The sequence below is a fragment of the Lissotriton vulgaris genome, chromosome 7, assembly GCF_964263255.1.
Source record: "Lissotriton vulgaris chromosome 7, aLisVul1.2, whole genome shotgun sequence".
NCBI classification, from domain to species: Eukaryota; Metazoa; Chordata; class Amphibia; order Caudata; family Salamandridae; genus Lissotriton; species Lissotriton vulgaris.
Window position 1 is genome coordinate 109,295,539 of NC_141695.1, and position 13,687 is coordinate 109,309,225.

General features: G+C 43.5%; 1 protein-coding gene across 1 annotated transcript in view; it reads right to left on the bottom strand.

Annotated features, from left to right (window-relative positions):
* The window catches only part of LOC147700930 (killer cell lectin-like receptor subfamily B member 1B allele B), a 138,166-nt gene that overhangs the window by 40,222 nt on the left and 84,257 nt on the right, over window positions 1-13,687 (bottom strand). Inside the window, exons 2-3 of the mRNA XM_086929776.1 lie at window positions 3,981-4,079; window positions 1,239-1,313 (exon numbers count right to left, since the gene is read on the bottom strand). Of these exons, the coding sequence (XP_086785902.1) occupies window positions 1,239-1,313; window positions 3,981-4,079 (174 nt within the window). The remainder of the gene's footprint in view (window positions 1-1,238; window positions 1,314-3,980; window positions 4,080-13,687) is intronic.

Genomic DNA, 13,687 nt, shown 5'->3' on the forward strand with positions numbered 1-13,687 from the left:
TGTATGGGTGGCAAAAGCCCATGCACCACAATGGTGGCACATTGTTCTTATGTGTGCTCAAGACAGCTTTTGCATCTGTGCTGGGGTCGAACACCTGACAATTGCCCCAGCATGAGAATGCCGACCCCTGCTCCTCTCAGAATGCAGCCAAGTGCTTTGTAATCACGTCATCCTTGCTAGAGGCATCACGTGAACATTCACTGTGCTTCAGCAGATGCTGTCACTCAGAGATAGGGACCACAGCCCCATGTCCTATGCCCCAGGGGGGGGGGGGTGAAATGTGAATAACACTGAAACAGACCAGTAAAGAGGCCTGGCACAGAGCCCCAATAAGTCGTTTTATAGTAAATATATTACATATTTTGGGGAAAATCAAAAAGTCTTGGTTAACGCCAAACTTAATTAAAAATAGATTTTAATGCCATGAGCCATCCCCTTGGAACTCAATACCCTCAGATGTGTACGTTTGTTTTCTTAAATCCATTGTAATAATTCTGCTGATACCAAACACTTTCCTTTCTAGTTACAGTAATGTTAATACCAAATGTTGAACTTATTGAGCAAGTTACCATGGTATGCAGTCTACTATTAGACTGTAAAACAGCATGGACATTCCAGTAAAATTAGGAGTGTCCTGAAACACTCTTTGCCTTGTAAATAAGGCGCTACAGGGCTGTGTACCAAACTACCATGAAAAACTGCCTGCCCCTTAGCAACTAATCTCATACTTTAGATCCGCGGGCCGAGGCATACTGGTGATTCGATCTAATGGTATAGGAGACACGAGGGTCAAACTTTCCAATTCTGGGGCTCAGTCCTCTGTCATCTGAGGCTTTGAAAATTACTGTGTTAAATCTAGAAATTCCTCAAAAACTCTTGTCTACAACCTGGCATTTGGTTAATCAATCTTTCTCCATGATGTCCTTTATCAGTTGAGTCCTATGTCTTTCCCAATTAGATGTGTAAAAAGGGCCATCTTTTCCACTCCCAACCCCCTTCATACATCAATTCTTTGCCATCTTACTGACGTCATATATCATAGTGGACTTTTTTTGACTCTGTCTAAAAGGACCATTGACTCATTCGCACCCCAGTGTCAGCATTGGGACTTTAATACCATTTGCAGACCACTCATATGCATCACCTCCCAACGCGCTCTGAGGCCGCCGGAGGGTGGTTAACGCCTTTACAATCACCCAATAAAATAAACATTGTTAATAACATAAAGGGAGGTTTACCTGATGTTCTGTTGAGGTCATACACACTTTCATTCCTGGTGATCAGTTTTTGGTTTTGATGATCCAGCTTCCAGACTGATGCAAGAGTTGAGTCAAGAGAGAAAAGAAGGTAAACATTAGAGAGTGCATCTATTGTGGCTGTGAGCGGAAGATGTGAAGTAGAGGGGCTCACTCAACAACCGTCTAATCAGTTCAAAGCTGTCATTATCCAGATAAACAAACCCCCCTTTTTAAAGACATGGATTGATCTGATCTTCTGCAGATTCTGAGAGCCCAGACCACTTCTAATATGCAACACCAGTTGATTATACCTATATCCAATCTCCTTTAAATTCGATCCCAAGAATCTCCTCATTTGTATTCCAAAAAGTTCCTCATTTTAACACAACAGTAGGAGGATTCTTACGTCACAAGATACTGCTTACTGCACTGAGTGACTCCGACATCCGGAAGAGTTGTTGAAAAGCTGTGAGATACTTTTCCAATGCCTTGTGGAACTAGTTCAGTGTGGAAGAATTCTCGAAATAGGGTTTTGATTTGGATGGTCTGGTAGGATAAAAAGCTGTACATCCTTCTCTAATGCTATTCTGAATGATCTTCCTGGCACTTTGAATCTGAACTCAGATGATACAGATGAAGTAGGTCTTAAGGACCTGGAAATCATTGGGAATCCGGAAAGTTGAAGATTTCTTAGTACATTTGATGCTACTGTACAAACGTAAACAAGGCCAGAGAATAAAACAAAAGATGCTTTATACTCCCTGTTGGGGTGCTGTTATATAATCGATGTCCGGATTTGATATACTATGGAAGCTGTTTTTTTCTTACTAACTTGGTGCAGACACATTTCTGTGATCACTGTGTGTGAACTTATTTTTAAAAAAGTTTAGCCCAAAAGAAAACACTCAATATTGCCTCTGTGCCCTCAGTCCAGCTTGGCCTATCATCATACTATCATCATAAAGTCTAGGTTTAAGTTTGACATATACAGTCCAGCAAATCACAGGAGGACTGAAGTGCTTCTCCAACAGAGCCGAACAGTAAAATGGGCCGCCAAAATAGGAAGGATGTCTTTTGAGATGAAAAATGGAATGGTCTAAATGACCAAAGATGTTCATGAACTGAAGATACTAATGCCTGGTTTTAGACACGGTGCTATCTCTCTCCGTGAGAGGCCTGTCTAGTGTACTCAGAGCAGACACATTTTGTTTCCATATTCCCGAGCTGTGGGGTGTAGGACACATACACACACACGCAAGCACACTCACAAGCACACCCACACCCACACAAGCACTCACACACACACACACACACACACACGTGCGCACGCACGCACGCACGCACACACACACACATATATATATATATATATATATATATATATATATATATATATATATCTCACTCACACTTGTTAATGGTTATCCACTGCTTCCTTCCCTATTGTTTATTCAATGTCTCTCCCTGTTTCTTGAGCTTGCGAGGACTGATATATTTGGGATCGAACACTGGTTTACACAGGCTGTAATGACTGTGTGCCCAAACAAAGACTTGGCCAGTTTCAGGGCGCTTAACGTTAGGATGGAGCTAGACTATCCCCTGGTATCTAGAAAAGACTTAAATGCATTCCATTGGAACCCACAAGTAACCTTATGGGCCTATGCTTAACTCACACATGCCAGCAGGACGCAACCCCAAAATACTTGATAGAAATGTGCTTTGGAGGAACTAGATGATCACTACTTTCCTCCCGGTTTGCCTTCCAGCTTTCCACCAGGGAGGCCAGGGCCCATGACTGACTGTTACGGAACTCACTGCAAGACAACCGTTGTCAGAACTTTTGATTTCCTCTACTAACATTGCAACATTCCTCTACAACATTTTTAGTGCTGGCCTCGAGTTTTACAAGCCTCATGTATGTACACAAAAATAGAACAATTAAAAATGCATCTGCATAAATCTAAATAGAAGGGGCTTGGGGTCAGCCCTTTTCATCCATTGGTCCTTTTGTCTGTCACTCCCATTTTGCTTCTACCCATCACAGCATACAACATAAGGCAACAGGTCAGCCCACTTCAGCAATTAGCTATTTTGCGCTGTGAGTGTCAGCACTTTGCCTAATTATATGTGCACTTCCGCTTAAATAGAAGTTTACATGAGTTCTCAGACTTTTGTTCAATAAATTACTTTTTACAAAGTTTTTTCTTTCCATTCTTTAATGTTTTTTACTTGTTTTGTCATCTTTGTATGTTTAAACTATATCTTCAGCTTTCATGTTTTTCCTGCGATGTTCGTTAAAACTTAATTGTCGCTGTGCCTCTTCTACATACCCCATCCTCCTCGGAAGTACATGAACATTTCTAATAAAATTCTACAAGATTTCTTTTATTTCAAATTTTATTGCATATATATTGCCAGTTTTTTTTTTAATTATTCGATTTATTTTTGTGGTATATGCTTGCAGTAGAAAATTGAGAAAATAGCATTCACCAGCAGAGCCGAGACTGGTTTACTTTCCTGATGCTTGCCCAATATGATGGCAATTCTGTCACATACTAGCACCACGAGACAGCTTTGACAAAATATACTACATTATGCGCAAAATAATTTGGTCTGATCCCCTAGAAGTTCCTAAAGTCCTTTCTCACCACTATTTTCCAGTATATTTAAACAAGCATTTCTTCAGCGAGAACAGCTTTGTGACAGAAGTATATGTAACCTTTGAGCATTGTCACCACTTACTCCAAAGACCCAATCCCACAACGGCCAGGAACAGAAGGATGTTCAGAGCTCCGCTTATCCACAGCGCTCCTCTGTGTGAACTGGGACCACATGGGACAGCTACAAAAGGGTGACAAGAGAACAAAAGATGAAGCCTGGACCCTGTAAGTATCTACAAATCCACTATATAATGCAGTCATTGTGTTCAAATCCAGGGTGAAGTACAGCCCTACAACTAGCAACATAGCGACACAGACTCCAAATGCTTATTTCAGTTATTCATCACAGGAATGTTCAAAAGCACTTACAATAAATATAAAGTGTTAAAAATACTTCAATATCAGTGGATCTTAGCCCAAGGGACTATCCACAAAGGCTATTATGAGTATGGGAAATAGTACTGCAGGAGTACCCTTTTCATACTCTTGAGAAAGCTAATTAACAGATTAAAAATGCACTTTACATCATTTTTCAGTTGCTAACAGTAGGTCTTAAAACATGCACAACAAATGAATGTGCCTAAGTTTCTTTCTCTGTAAAACAGAAACATAATGTGAATCTCTTTCCAAATGCTTGTCTTGCTCGTATGTATCTTTTTCTGGCTAAGAAGGTGTAAGTTTTCAAGGCTGAAACTCTGCGGCCGGGTTGGCCGGAGTGAAGGCTACCATTGTCTATTATGAATTTTCTTTCTCCATGCTACATGCAGGAAAATATGATGTGCAAAAACATGATTTTATGTAGTACATTTTATATTTGCAATTGTGTTTCTGTTGAAAAGATTACATTAATAACTAATGTTTGCATGTTCACAAAAACATGTATCTACATGGAAAGCATAAGAAATGTGTTCAATTTAAATGTAACATTTCTAGCTTCCTAAATCTATACCTAACACATGTTAGTTTTGTTAACCTGTCACAATATCTTTCTGTATAACAAAATGTGTTCACATCATTATTAAAGGGCTTCCATTTTTGGAAAGATTTCTCTTTTTCTGCCTTACTTGATTTTTGCACAGATCTCTTCTGGTATGCTCTGCAATTTTCATTTGGAAAATATTTTTGTTAGAACAATTTCATTTGTAGATTAATTTGTATTTGCAATTTTGCATTAGCTTATCATTGTTTTAGAGCTCTTGAACGGCTAGATGCTCGTTCAATGAGCGTGCCATGTCATTTTCTTCTGCAGGGCACTTGTTACTTATTTAAATTGAAATGCAGTTTGTGTATTTTGGCAATCTATGTGCCAATAGCATATAAATGATTATCTGTAATATATTAATTTTTGCAGGGTGCCATGCCAATGTATCTTTAATTATATTCACTGAATACATCTAATGATAAAAGAGACAAGTGAAAGCCTTTTTGGGGAATCATCTTCAGGGTGCTTTAAATACAATAAAAAAATCCACTGGTCATAAGGATCAACTTTTTGTGATAAATGAAGCGTCCACCTATTACATGTCTTCGTGAAACAGCTTCAAAAAGTCCAACTCCCTATTTGGCAGAGTTCAGCAAAAAACTCTACCTCCGTCATGTAGCAGAGTTTTACTAGTGCCCAGTGCCGCCCACCCTCAATTGGTATTGGGAAATTGCAGTGACCTTGGATTGGTTAGGGAAATTCATGTTATTTTGAGGTTGGCAGTGGAAAGTCTTCTCAGCTGTCCGACTGAGTGGCCGCCAACATTTGTATAGTGGCTTAGGATAGGCTGCTAAAAAAAGCTTTTCCAATTCCTGATTGGCTGTGGGGCTCTGACAATGATGATAACTTGCCCGCCAGCAATAGTATGTAGCTGCTGAATAGACAGCCTTCCGTCCATGGGCGGGCTCCAGTGACGTCAGAACAAGAGGCTTTCTGCTAGTTATGTTATGTTAGTATGATTAGAGCGCACGTTCACCCTGGGGTTTCTTGGCGCTGTGTACCGCTGGGGAACCCGTCCTGGCTTTCCCAGTGAGATGGTCCCTATTGGGCATCCCCAAGGTGAAGCCAGGCATCCCCGGAAGTGAGGGGGCCATTGTGGAGATTAAGCAAGCTATTGCCCAGAGTTGCATGGGTAGAGAGGCACCGAGGCGAGATTTATCTGACATGGGTTCTTACCCTGCAGCGTCGGGAATTGAACCCTGGTCCCGGGCCAACCTCTGCTTCTGGGTCTGCCGCTTTTAACCGGTGAGCCACACTTCTCCTAGTCTGTGAGCCGGTGCCAGTAAGACATGAGTGACCCATGTTTACGGGATCAGTCCTGGTAAGTAGAGTATTCTATTCTACTGGCAGGGGGGGTCGTGCACCACCCAGCATCAGTTTCAGCTGTGTGATTGTCACTATCAATGCTTTCCAGGAATCATGAGCGTGATAGCACTTCCTGTCCACCACCATCCCATTCCCACCCTGCTGCTTCCTTCTCTCCAGAATGGTAGTTCCCCTCTCGGGCAGATCTGACTGCTGCACAGCCCCTCTTATGCTAGAAACCCTAGAAAATATGGGGGTACTCCCGTCTCCCCAGGCACCATGCCTGATAGTCCTTGGCCTGGAGCTCAGTTAACCGCAAAACTATAATTCGTACCTATTCCAGTGAACGGAACAAGATGGGGCTTGGTGAGGTAGTGAGGAACAAGTGGAATCTGTGTCCTCCAAGTTTGAAAAGGATCGGACAAGTGGATCGGACAAGTGGAACTGGTAGAAAACAAATTTTTTCAGAGGTGCCGGTTTCCAATGTTATCCAATGGGCCCATTTTGGAGGTTGCCGAAAAATGCTTTTGGGGTGGTTCCAGGTCCTACTGGCCTCGGTGCCCCCCCCAAGCAGGAGATCAAGAGCTTGGGGGTATGGCTGGAGCAGGACCTATCATTTAAAACCCATGCCAAAAAGACTGCTGGCGTGTGCTTTGGCCTGCTCCGTTCAGCCCAGAAGATTCTGCCCCTGCTCCCAGTGGCCACTCGAAGGCTTCTCATCCAGGGACTTATCATCTCTCGGCTGGATTTCAGCAATGCGCTTTTCCTGGGCGCACCCGAATCTACCCTGAACAGACTGCAGCAAGTGCAGAACGCGGCTGCCAGGCTTTTGACGGGTCTCCCTAGGCGGCAATCTGCCCGCCCGGCGTTGAGGGCACTGCACTGGCTCCCTGTGAAGGACCGGGTGAAATTCAAGTCACTCTGCATCGCCCACAAAGTCCTTCACGGGGTGGGTCCACCTATTCTTGAGGAGATGGTCCAGCCCTATAAGGCCTCTCGTTCCCTCCGCTCTGACCACCAACATCTCCTTCAGGTTGGCAGGGTGAAAAAGGCAAGAACTGGGGGCAGAAGGTTTTCAATAAATGTGGCCTCCTTGTGGAACTCACTGCCCCTACAACTGCGCTCCGAAGCCAGTCTCTTCAGGTTTCGTAAACTTTTAAAAACTTTTTTGTTCTCTGTTTAATCTTTGCATTCTTGTAGCTGTGTTATGTTCTGATAAGCGCGGGGATGCCTATTGGTAACCAGGCGCTATACGAAACTCGGAATAATAATAATAATAATAATAATAATAAGATGGCTTTTGTGAGTGATGGCTTGGGATGTCTCCTATGTGTATGATTTTTGTGGAAAAATCGATCCATGCTATGTTATGTTATTTGAGTTTATAAGGCATACAGCTACCCCCAGGGGTTTCCCAGCGCCAGCCTGAGAGGAAAGGTGAGGAGACGAAAAGGAGTTACAAGTTGAACAAACAAGTTTTCAGACATTTGCGAAAATTCCCATAAGCTGTTTCTTTACGTAAATAAATGGGGAGAGAGTTCCTCAGGGAGGGTCCTAAGTAGGCAAAGGATCGACCGCGCATGCGCATCAATCTGATTCTGGGAACCGTGAATTTAAACTGAGTAGTGGAGTGAAGGGTGCGTGAAGGTATATTAATAATAATAATAAAAATAATAACATCTTTTATGTAGCGCCTGGTTACACTAGGAACAGTGTGTGTACATAGGGTTGAACTAAAGATTGCAGGTATTGAGGGGCTAAACCAGTTTTGATATTGAACATATAGCTCAAGGCTTTGAATTTAATACGATTCTCCACCTTTAACAAGTGAAGGTTGCAAAGAAAGCCGGAAATGTAGGTAGTCTTAGGAACCTGGCAGAGCAGTCTGGGAGCCACATTTTGCACCACCTGGAATCTTTGTATCACATCCTTATTTGAACCCAGATATAGGACATTGCTGTAGTCCAGCCTAAATGTAACAAGTGCCTGGACTACAGTTCTCTGAGTGGAGAGGGCAGCATCCAGAGAATCTTCTTGGGCCATTTGAGAATGGTGAAACAAACTGAGGCCACCTTTATGACTTGATGTTTCATTGATAACTGATCATCGATAATAACACCTAGGCGACGCACTTGATGGGCAGGCTGGGGTAAGACACCCATTTCCAAGGGCCAGTGCTGAGGACCCCAAATGGCTTGGGTTTTCCCTAAGATCAGAACTTCAGTTTTTTCTCCATTTAGTTAGAGTAGATTATCTTGCGTCCAATAAGGTATTTTCCCCAAACCAGAATGGAGAGTTGATGATTCCGATTCCTTCTTTGCAGAGAAGAAAAAAATAAATATCATCAGCATAGCAAAATATAGACAGCCCTGCCTCTTCAGCAATATCTGCCAGTGGGTGAACATAAATATTAAACAAGAGAGGGCTCAGGATGGTGCCCTGGGGCACTCCATACGAGGATAGATGAGTTTTGGAGCTGGCCGTGGAGGAAAAGACCTGAAACGTACAGTTGGTAAGAAAGGAGTCAATCGATTGGAGCGCTAGGCCCTCAATACCCACGGATGGCAAAGCTTTCAGCAACGCGGTGTGTGACACCGTGTCGAATGCCGCACTCAGGTCAAGAAGAATAAGGGCCACCTCGTCACCAATGTCCAGTCAGTGTCGAAGCATTTCAGCGTCTCCAAGTAAAGAGGTTTAGGTAGAAAATCCTATCTGAATCCAGATTGTAAAGGGTGTAAGAAGTTCTAGGACTCAACAAAGGCAGGATAGCTGAAAATGTACATGTTTTTCCAAAATTTTGGAACAGGCCAGAAGTAATGAGATTGGCCGATAGTTGGAAGGCTGAGAGGGATCAGCATTGGGCTTCTTCAAGAGAGGCTGAACCAAGGCGTGTTTCCATTCTGGCGGGACTATTCCCTCCTGTAAGGAGGCATTGAGGAGCTCTATAATCAGCATAAGCGAAGGAGATTCAAGTTGCCTCAGCATCGAGATAGGGAGTAAATCGCAAGGGGAGCCAGATTGTAAGCTTGCCAGGAGCTGATAAAAAGAGCTAGTATCCATTAGAGTTCAAGTTTCCAATTTATTGATGGTTTTAGAATTCTTACAATTCTCTAGCCATGTGGCACTGACTGCATTAAAAAAGGTATTGGCTGGCTGTGAGATATTAGTCAGGTCGTCACCAGCCAGTGCAGAATAATTTTAACTTTGCTCACAAAAAAGTGGGCAAGATCTTCACTTTGTGTTTCATTGAGGATAAGAGGGATAGTCTGACTTTCTGCTCTGGATAGTTCCTTGATCACATTGAACAGGGTCTTAGAGAAGTTCTGAGCTTGAGAAATTGTGGAGGAGACATATTCAGGACGGGCTGTTTTGCAAAGAGAGTGATAATCCCTTATGGCCTTTTTATAGGCCAGGTTGGTATCTGGCGCATAGTTCTGCCTCCATTGTCTTTCTATGGTTTTACATTTTGCTTTTTCATTTTTAAGCCTCTCAGTGAACCAGGGGGCAGGGGGACGTGATTATTAAATGTTTTTTTGGAAAGAGGGAGTCAGATATCAATTGACTGTTGGAACCAACTTTGAAAAGCCCCAAGATCCGCAATTTTCATTTGTTCCATTGCATTGGTACTGTTGGTTAATAGATTATTTAAAACTCCAATATCAAACTTTCTCCAGTTCCTCGTTTTGGGCTTTGTTTCCATCAGGGCTGCTGGGGGGCCAGAATCAACTTTAATACGAAAGATAACAGCAAAGTGATCAGACCAACACAGTGGGCGGGCCGAAGGACAGCAGATAACAGACAAGTTAGGAAAGATGGGGTCTAATAAGTGACCAGCTACATGGGTCGAACCCGCATCGCAGAGTGGGATATTTATTGAATCAAGATCAGCAATGAGTGCAGCACTTTTTGCTTCAAGATGAAGATTCAGATCACCCACGATGGTACGATAGGTGGCATTCAAAAGGTAGGGTGTTACTAAATAGGGAAGTGACAAGGCCCATGGTCCAGGAGGTCCAAGGGGGCGATAAACCAGTAAACCTGAGAAGGTAAACTGTGGAGTAAGTGTGATTTTAAATAAAGAGACCTCGCAGACAGCAGAGGGTCAATCATCGATTTTACAATCTAAAGACTTTTTGTAAATAATAGCAATGCCTCCCAATCTAATTCCCTGTCTTTACTAAATATGGAATAGTTAGGAGGAAGTGCTGAGGCAACATAAGGAACCGAACTCTCATGCAGCCAGGTCTCTGCAAGAAAGACAGCATCCGGCTGTTCATTGATCGGGAGATCAAATGTATCCCTTGCTCACTTTCCCACTGGATTCAAGCTAGCTTGGTTGATGACGGCTGTTAGCCAGAAACCGGTCCCAGGATGCTTGTTTCGGGTCCAGGATAGACATGGCTTGGCAGTTCGCTCTAGACTGTTCCCATGAGGCACAGGTTCAAGACTGTCTGAACTGGGGTAGCAGAGTGAGCTAAAGAACGATGATGGATCCAACCCAGATCTGTGACTGGGGGTGAGTTTTTGCAATGTTCAGCACTCCGTCCATTATCTCCTTTTGTTTGCGTGTCCGCCTTGTGTTTAGGGAGCGAGCGGCAGGTAATATTATAAAAGGTGAATTCCTTATAGGATAAAAGTGAGTTTTTTTGTGAAGTCTGTCCCTGTAGATCTGTATAAGTAAACATCTCTGAGTCACTCTGTTTAAAGTTGAATTTACCATTATAATCCTTGTGTGTAGCTGCAGTGGGGGCGAACTCACAGTGTGAACAAATGGGGAGTCCTCATTAATATCAAACATAGTGCAGTTAGAAAATGGCATACTGTGGTACACTAATAGGTGTTTGGATGAATAGCTGAACTTATTAATCTTAGTTGGATCAGAGTTCGTGTCCCCTGGTCCTGGTCAGGCGCGGACAGGCGCAGACGGGTGCAGACTGACTTGCCTTTGGCGCACCTTCATTGCGCCATCGGCGCACCCGCTGCGCACGTACGTTGCACGTCCATTCGTTGCCCAGTAAATAGGGTCCAAGGCAGGATGGCGTGCAGCCACTAGAGCGCTAACAAGAGGGAGTGTGCGGCACAAAAAAATGGCCGCCTGGGGGAAATGACTGCCGTCTAGGTGCAAGTGCGGAGAAAACTGAGATTAACACACTCAGAACCAATTACATATTCCATTTCAAGCAAGGCTAAAATCACAGTCTAATTATTTAAAAATAGTAAGTGCAGTTCTGTAAGTGCAAAAGAGCAAAAGTGCAAAGGAGCTAGTAGGTCACGAAAAGGGTGCTTTGGACCTAATTTGTAAATTGCAAAATGCCTGCATTCGGGCCTTTTGAATGAAGTAGTTTTGCACATTTTTGGGCTACTGCTTGGTGTATTGCTTCTTTCGGGAATTGCACTCACTGTAGCTCTGTCAGTGGTGGCTGGTGACATTTGAAAGTGGTGGGGCGTAAACGTTCTGTGGGAGAGCACCGTGGCAAGCGAGCACAGCGAGCAAGCACAACCAATGATAGGGGGGGATCGGAAACATTTTGATAAAAAATGTAAATGGTGCATTTTCAAGCAAAATTGAGAAGCAAGAAGGTTGATTAAGCAACTGCGAAAGTGCAGTTATTACATTAATAAAGGGATGTCATATAACAAAAGCATGGTAGCTGCTTATTCAGTATAACCACAGCGCTCCATAACAGACTTCATGATACAATGCTGGGAACCTCACAGATTTTTTTTAATTTAAACTGCAAACAACTAAATAAACAACTAAAGAGGCCACAAACTAGCAGCATTCAAAAGTCAAAAATCGAAATTAATAATGAATGTCAAGTTGTCAACAATGGCAAGCAAAAGTAAGTGTAAATATAAAGCATCCAAATAATAACCTCTTGCGGGCCCAGTGACACACTGACACACACATTCTTAGCGCATTATTGAATTACATAAATGGCATGATAAATTATCATGCCGTTTATGGCAACATTAAGTTATTCGCTCAGAATCACACATCAAGGGGAAGGGGAACTTGACAATCATTCTTACTGTAGGCATTTCTACTCAGCGCTCCTTCCTGTTATTTGTTGTGGCTGATTTCAGAGCATCTGTTAAGAATGACCCAGTCCCTGAAAATACCCTGGGAAAATCAATGTAAGAGAGCATTTCCAAGTGTACTCTAGTTGCGGATAGGCACGTGTGGAGAACAAAGTTTCATTTAAAGGGCACAAAAAAGTATTCCTTTGGTTTCACAGTCGTGCACAACATCCACAGTAGGCGAACTAGACTGATTTTAGTGTATAGTATTTCAGCAAAAACAACATTCTTACACACCTTTGACTTGTAACCAATCATTTAAAGGTAGAAAGATATGTGGACATTTTTTCTTACCAACAAAGAGCACAGTTGTTTTTTTTAATCAATATACTATATACGTTGTTATAACAGTAACGTGATATAAAATAAATGTCATTCCATAAATTGACGTTTGAACTATGAACAATAGTGTGATATGATCACATACAAGTCACAAGATCACCGCAGAGACAAAGCAAAGAAAATAAAACCTGCCACCCGCCTCCTCGGAGGCCAACTACCCTGCATGCAGTAATCACAAGGGAAGTGCGCGGCCCCTGTATCTCATTATTGTCTGTATCCCTCAGCACTGTCCTGTGTTTCACCTGTACATACACCCCTCAGCATTGTCCTGTGTCTTACCTGCAGATACACCCCCCCAGCGCTGTCCTGAGCCTCACGTGTAGACACACCCCCAGTACTGTTTGTATCTCACCATTGTCTGTACCCCTCAGCACTGTCCTGTGTTTCCCCTGTACATATACCCCTCAGCACTGTTTTATATCTCACTATTGTCTGTCCACTCAGCACTGTCTTGTGACTTGCCTGTGCCTGGGCCGTCGCCTGCAGCCCCGTCTCCCATATCCTGTTTCCAGCGGTGCCTGTTATGTGCCTGTAAACCCCGTGCACTCCAGAAAAAGAACAAACCCTTTGTGATTCTCCAGAACCCTGTAATCTGATTCTGCAAAGTGCCATATCTCGTGAATCACAAGGATACGAAGCAAATCTAAATTAGTAATTTTCTCGAGTTCTTCTCTTACTAGGAGCGCATGCTGGAGGGCGCGTGGAAAATACAAGGGGGCACTTGACGGGCACACATCTCTCAGACACCCTGCAGCAAGAACTCGCAGTGGGGAACACGTCGCCCCAGTAGTAGTGTGTGTAGGGCTCCTCTGGGCCTGTACCCCCTCAGGACGGCCTGGGTAGACGTCATGTACCCTCTCAGGCGCACTCGGAATGCGTACACCGAGCTACGAGGTCTCTCCGGTACACGGTACCGGGTCTCTCCTGTGCAGAGTACTGGGGGTCTCTGCTTTGCTCGGTATCGGGGTCTCTCCTGTGCACGGAACTGAGGTCTGCTCTGTACGCGGTACCGGGGTCTGTCTTGTGCACTGTACCGGTGTCTCTCCAGTACACAGCACTGGGTCTCTCCTGTGCACGGT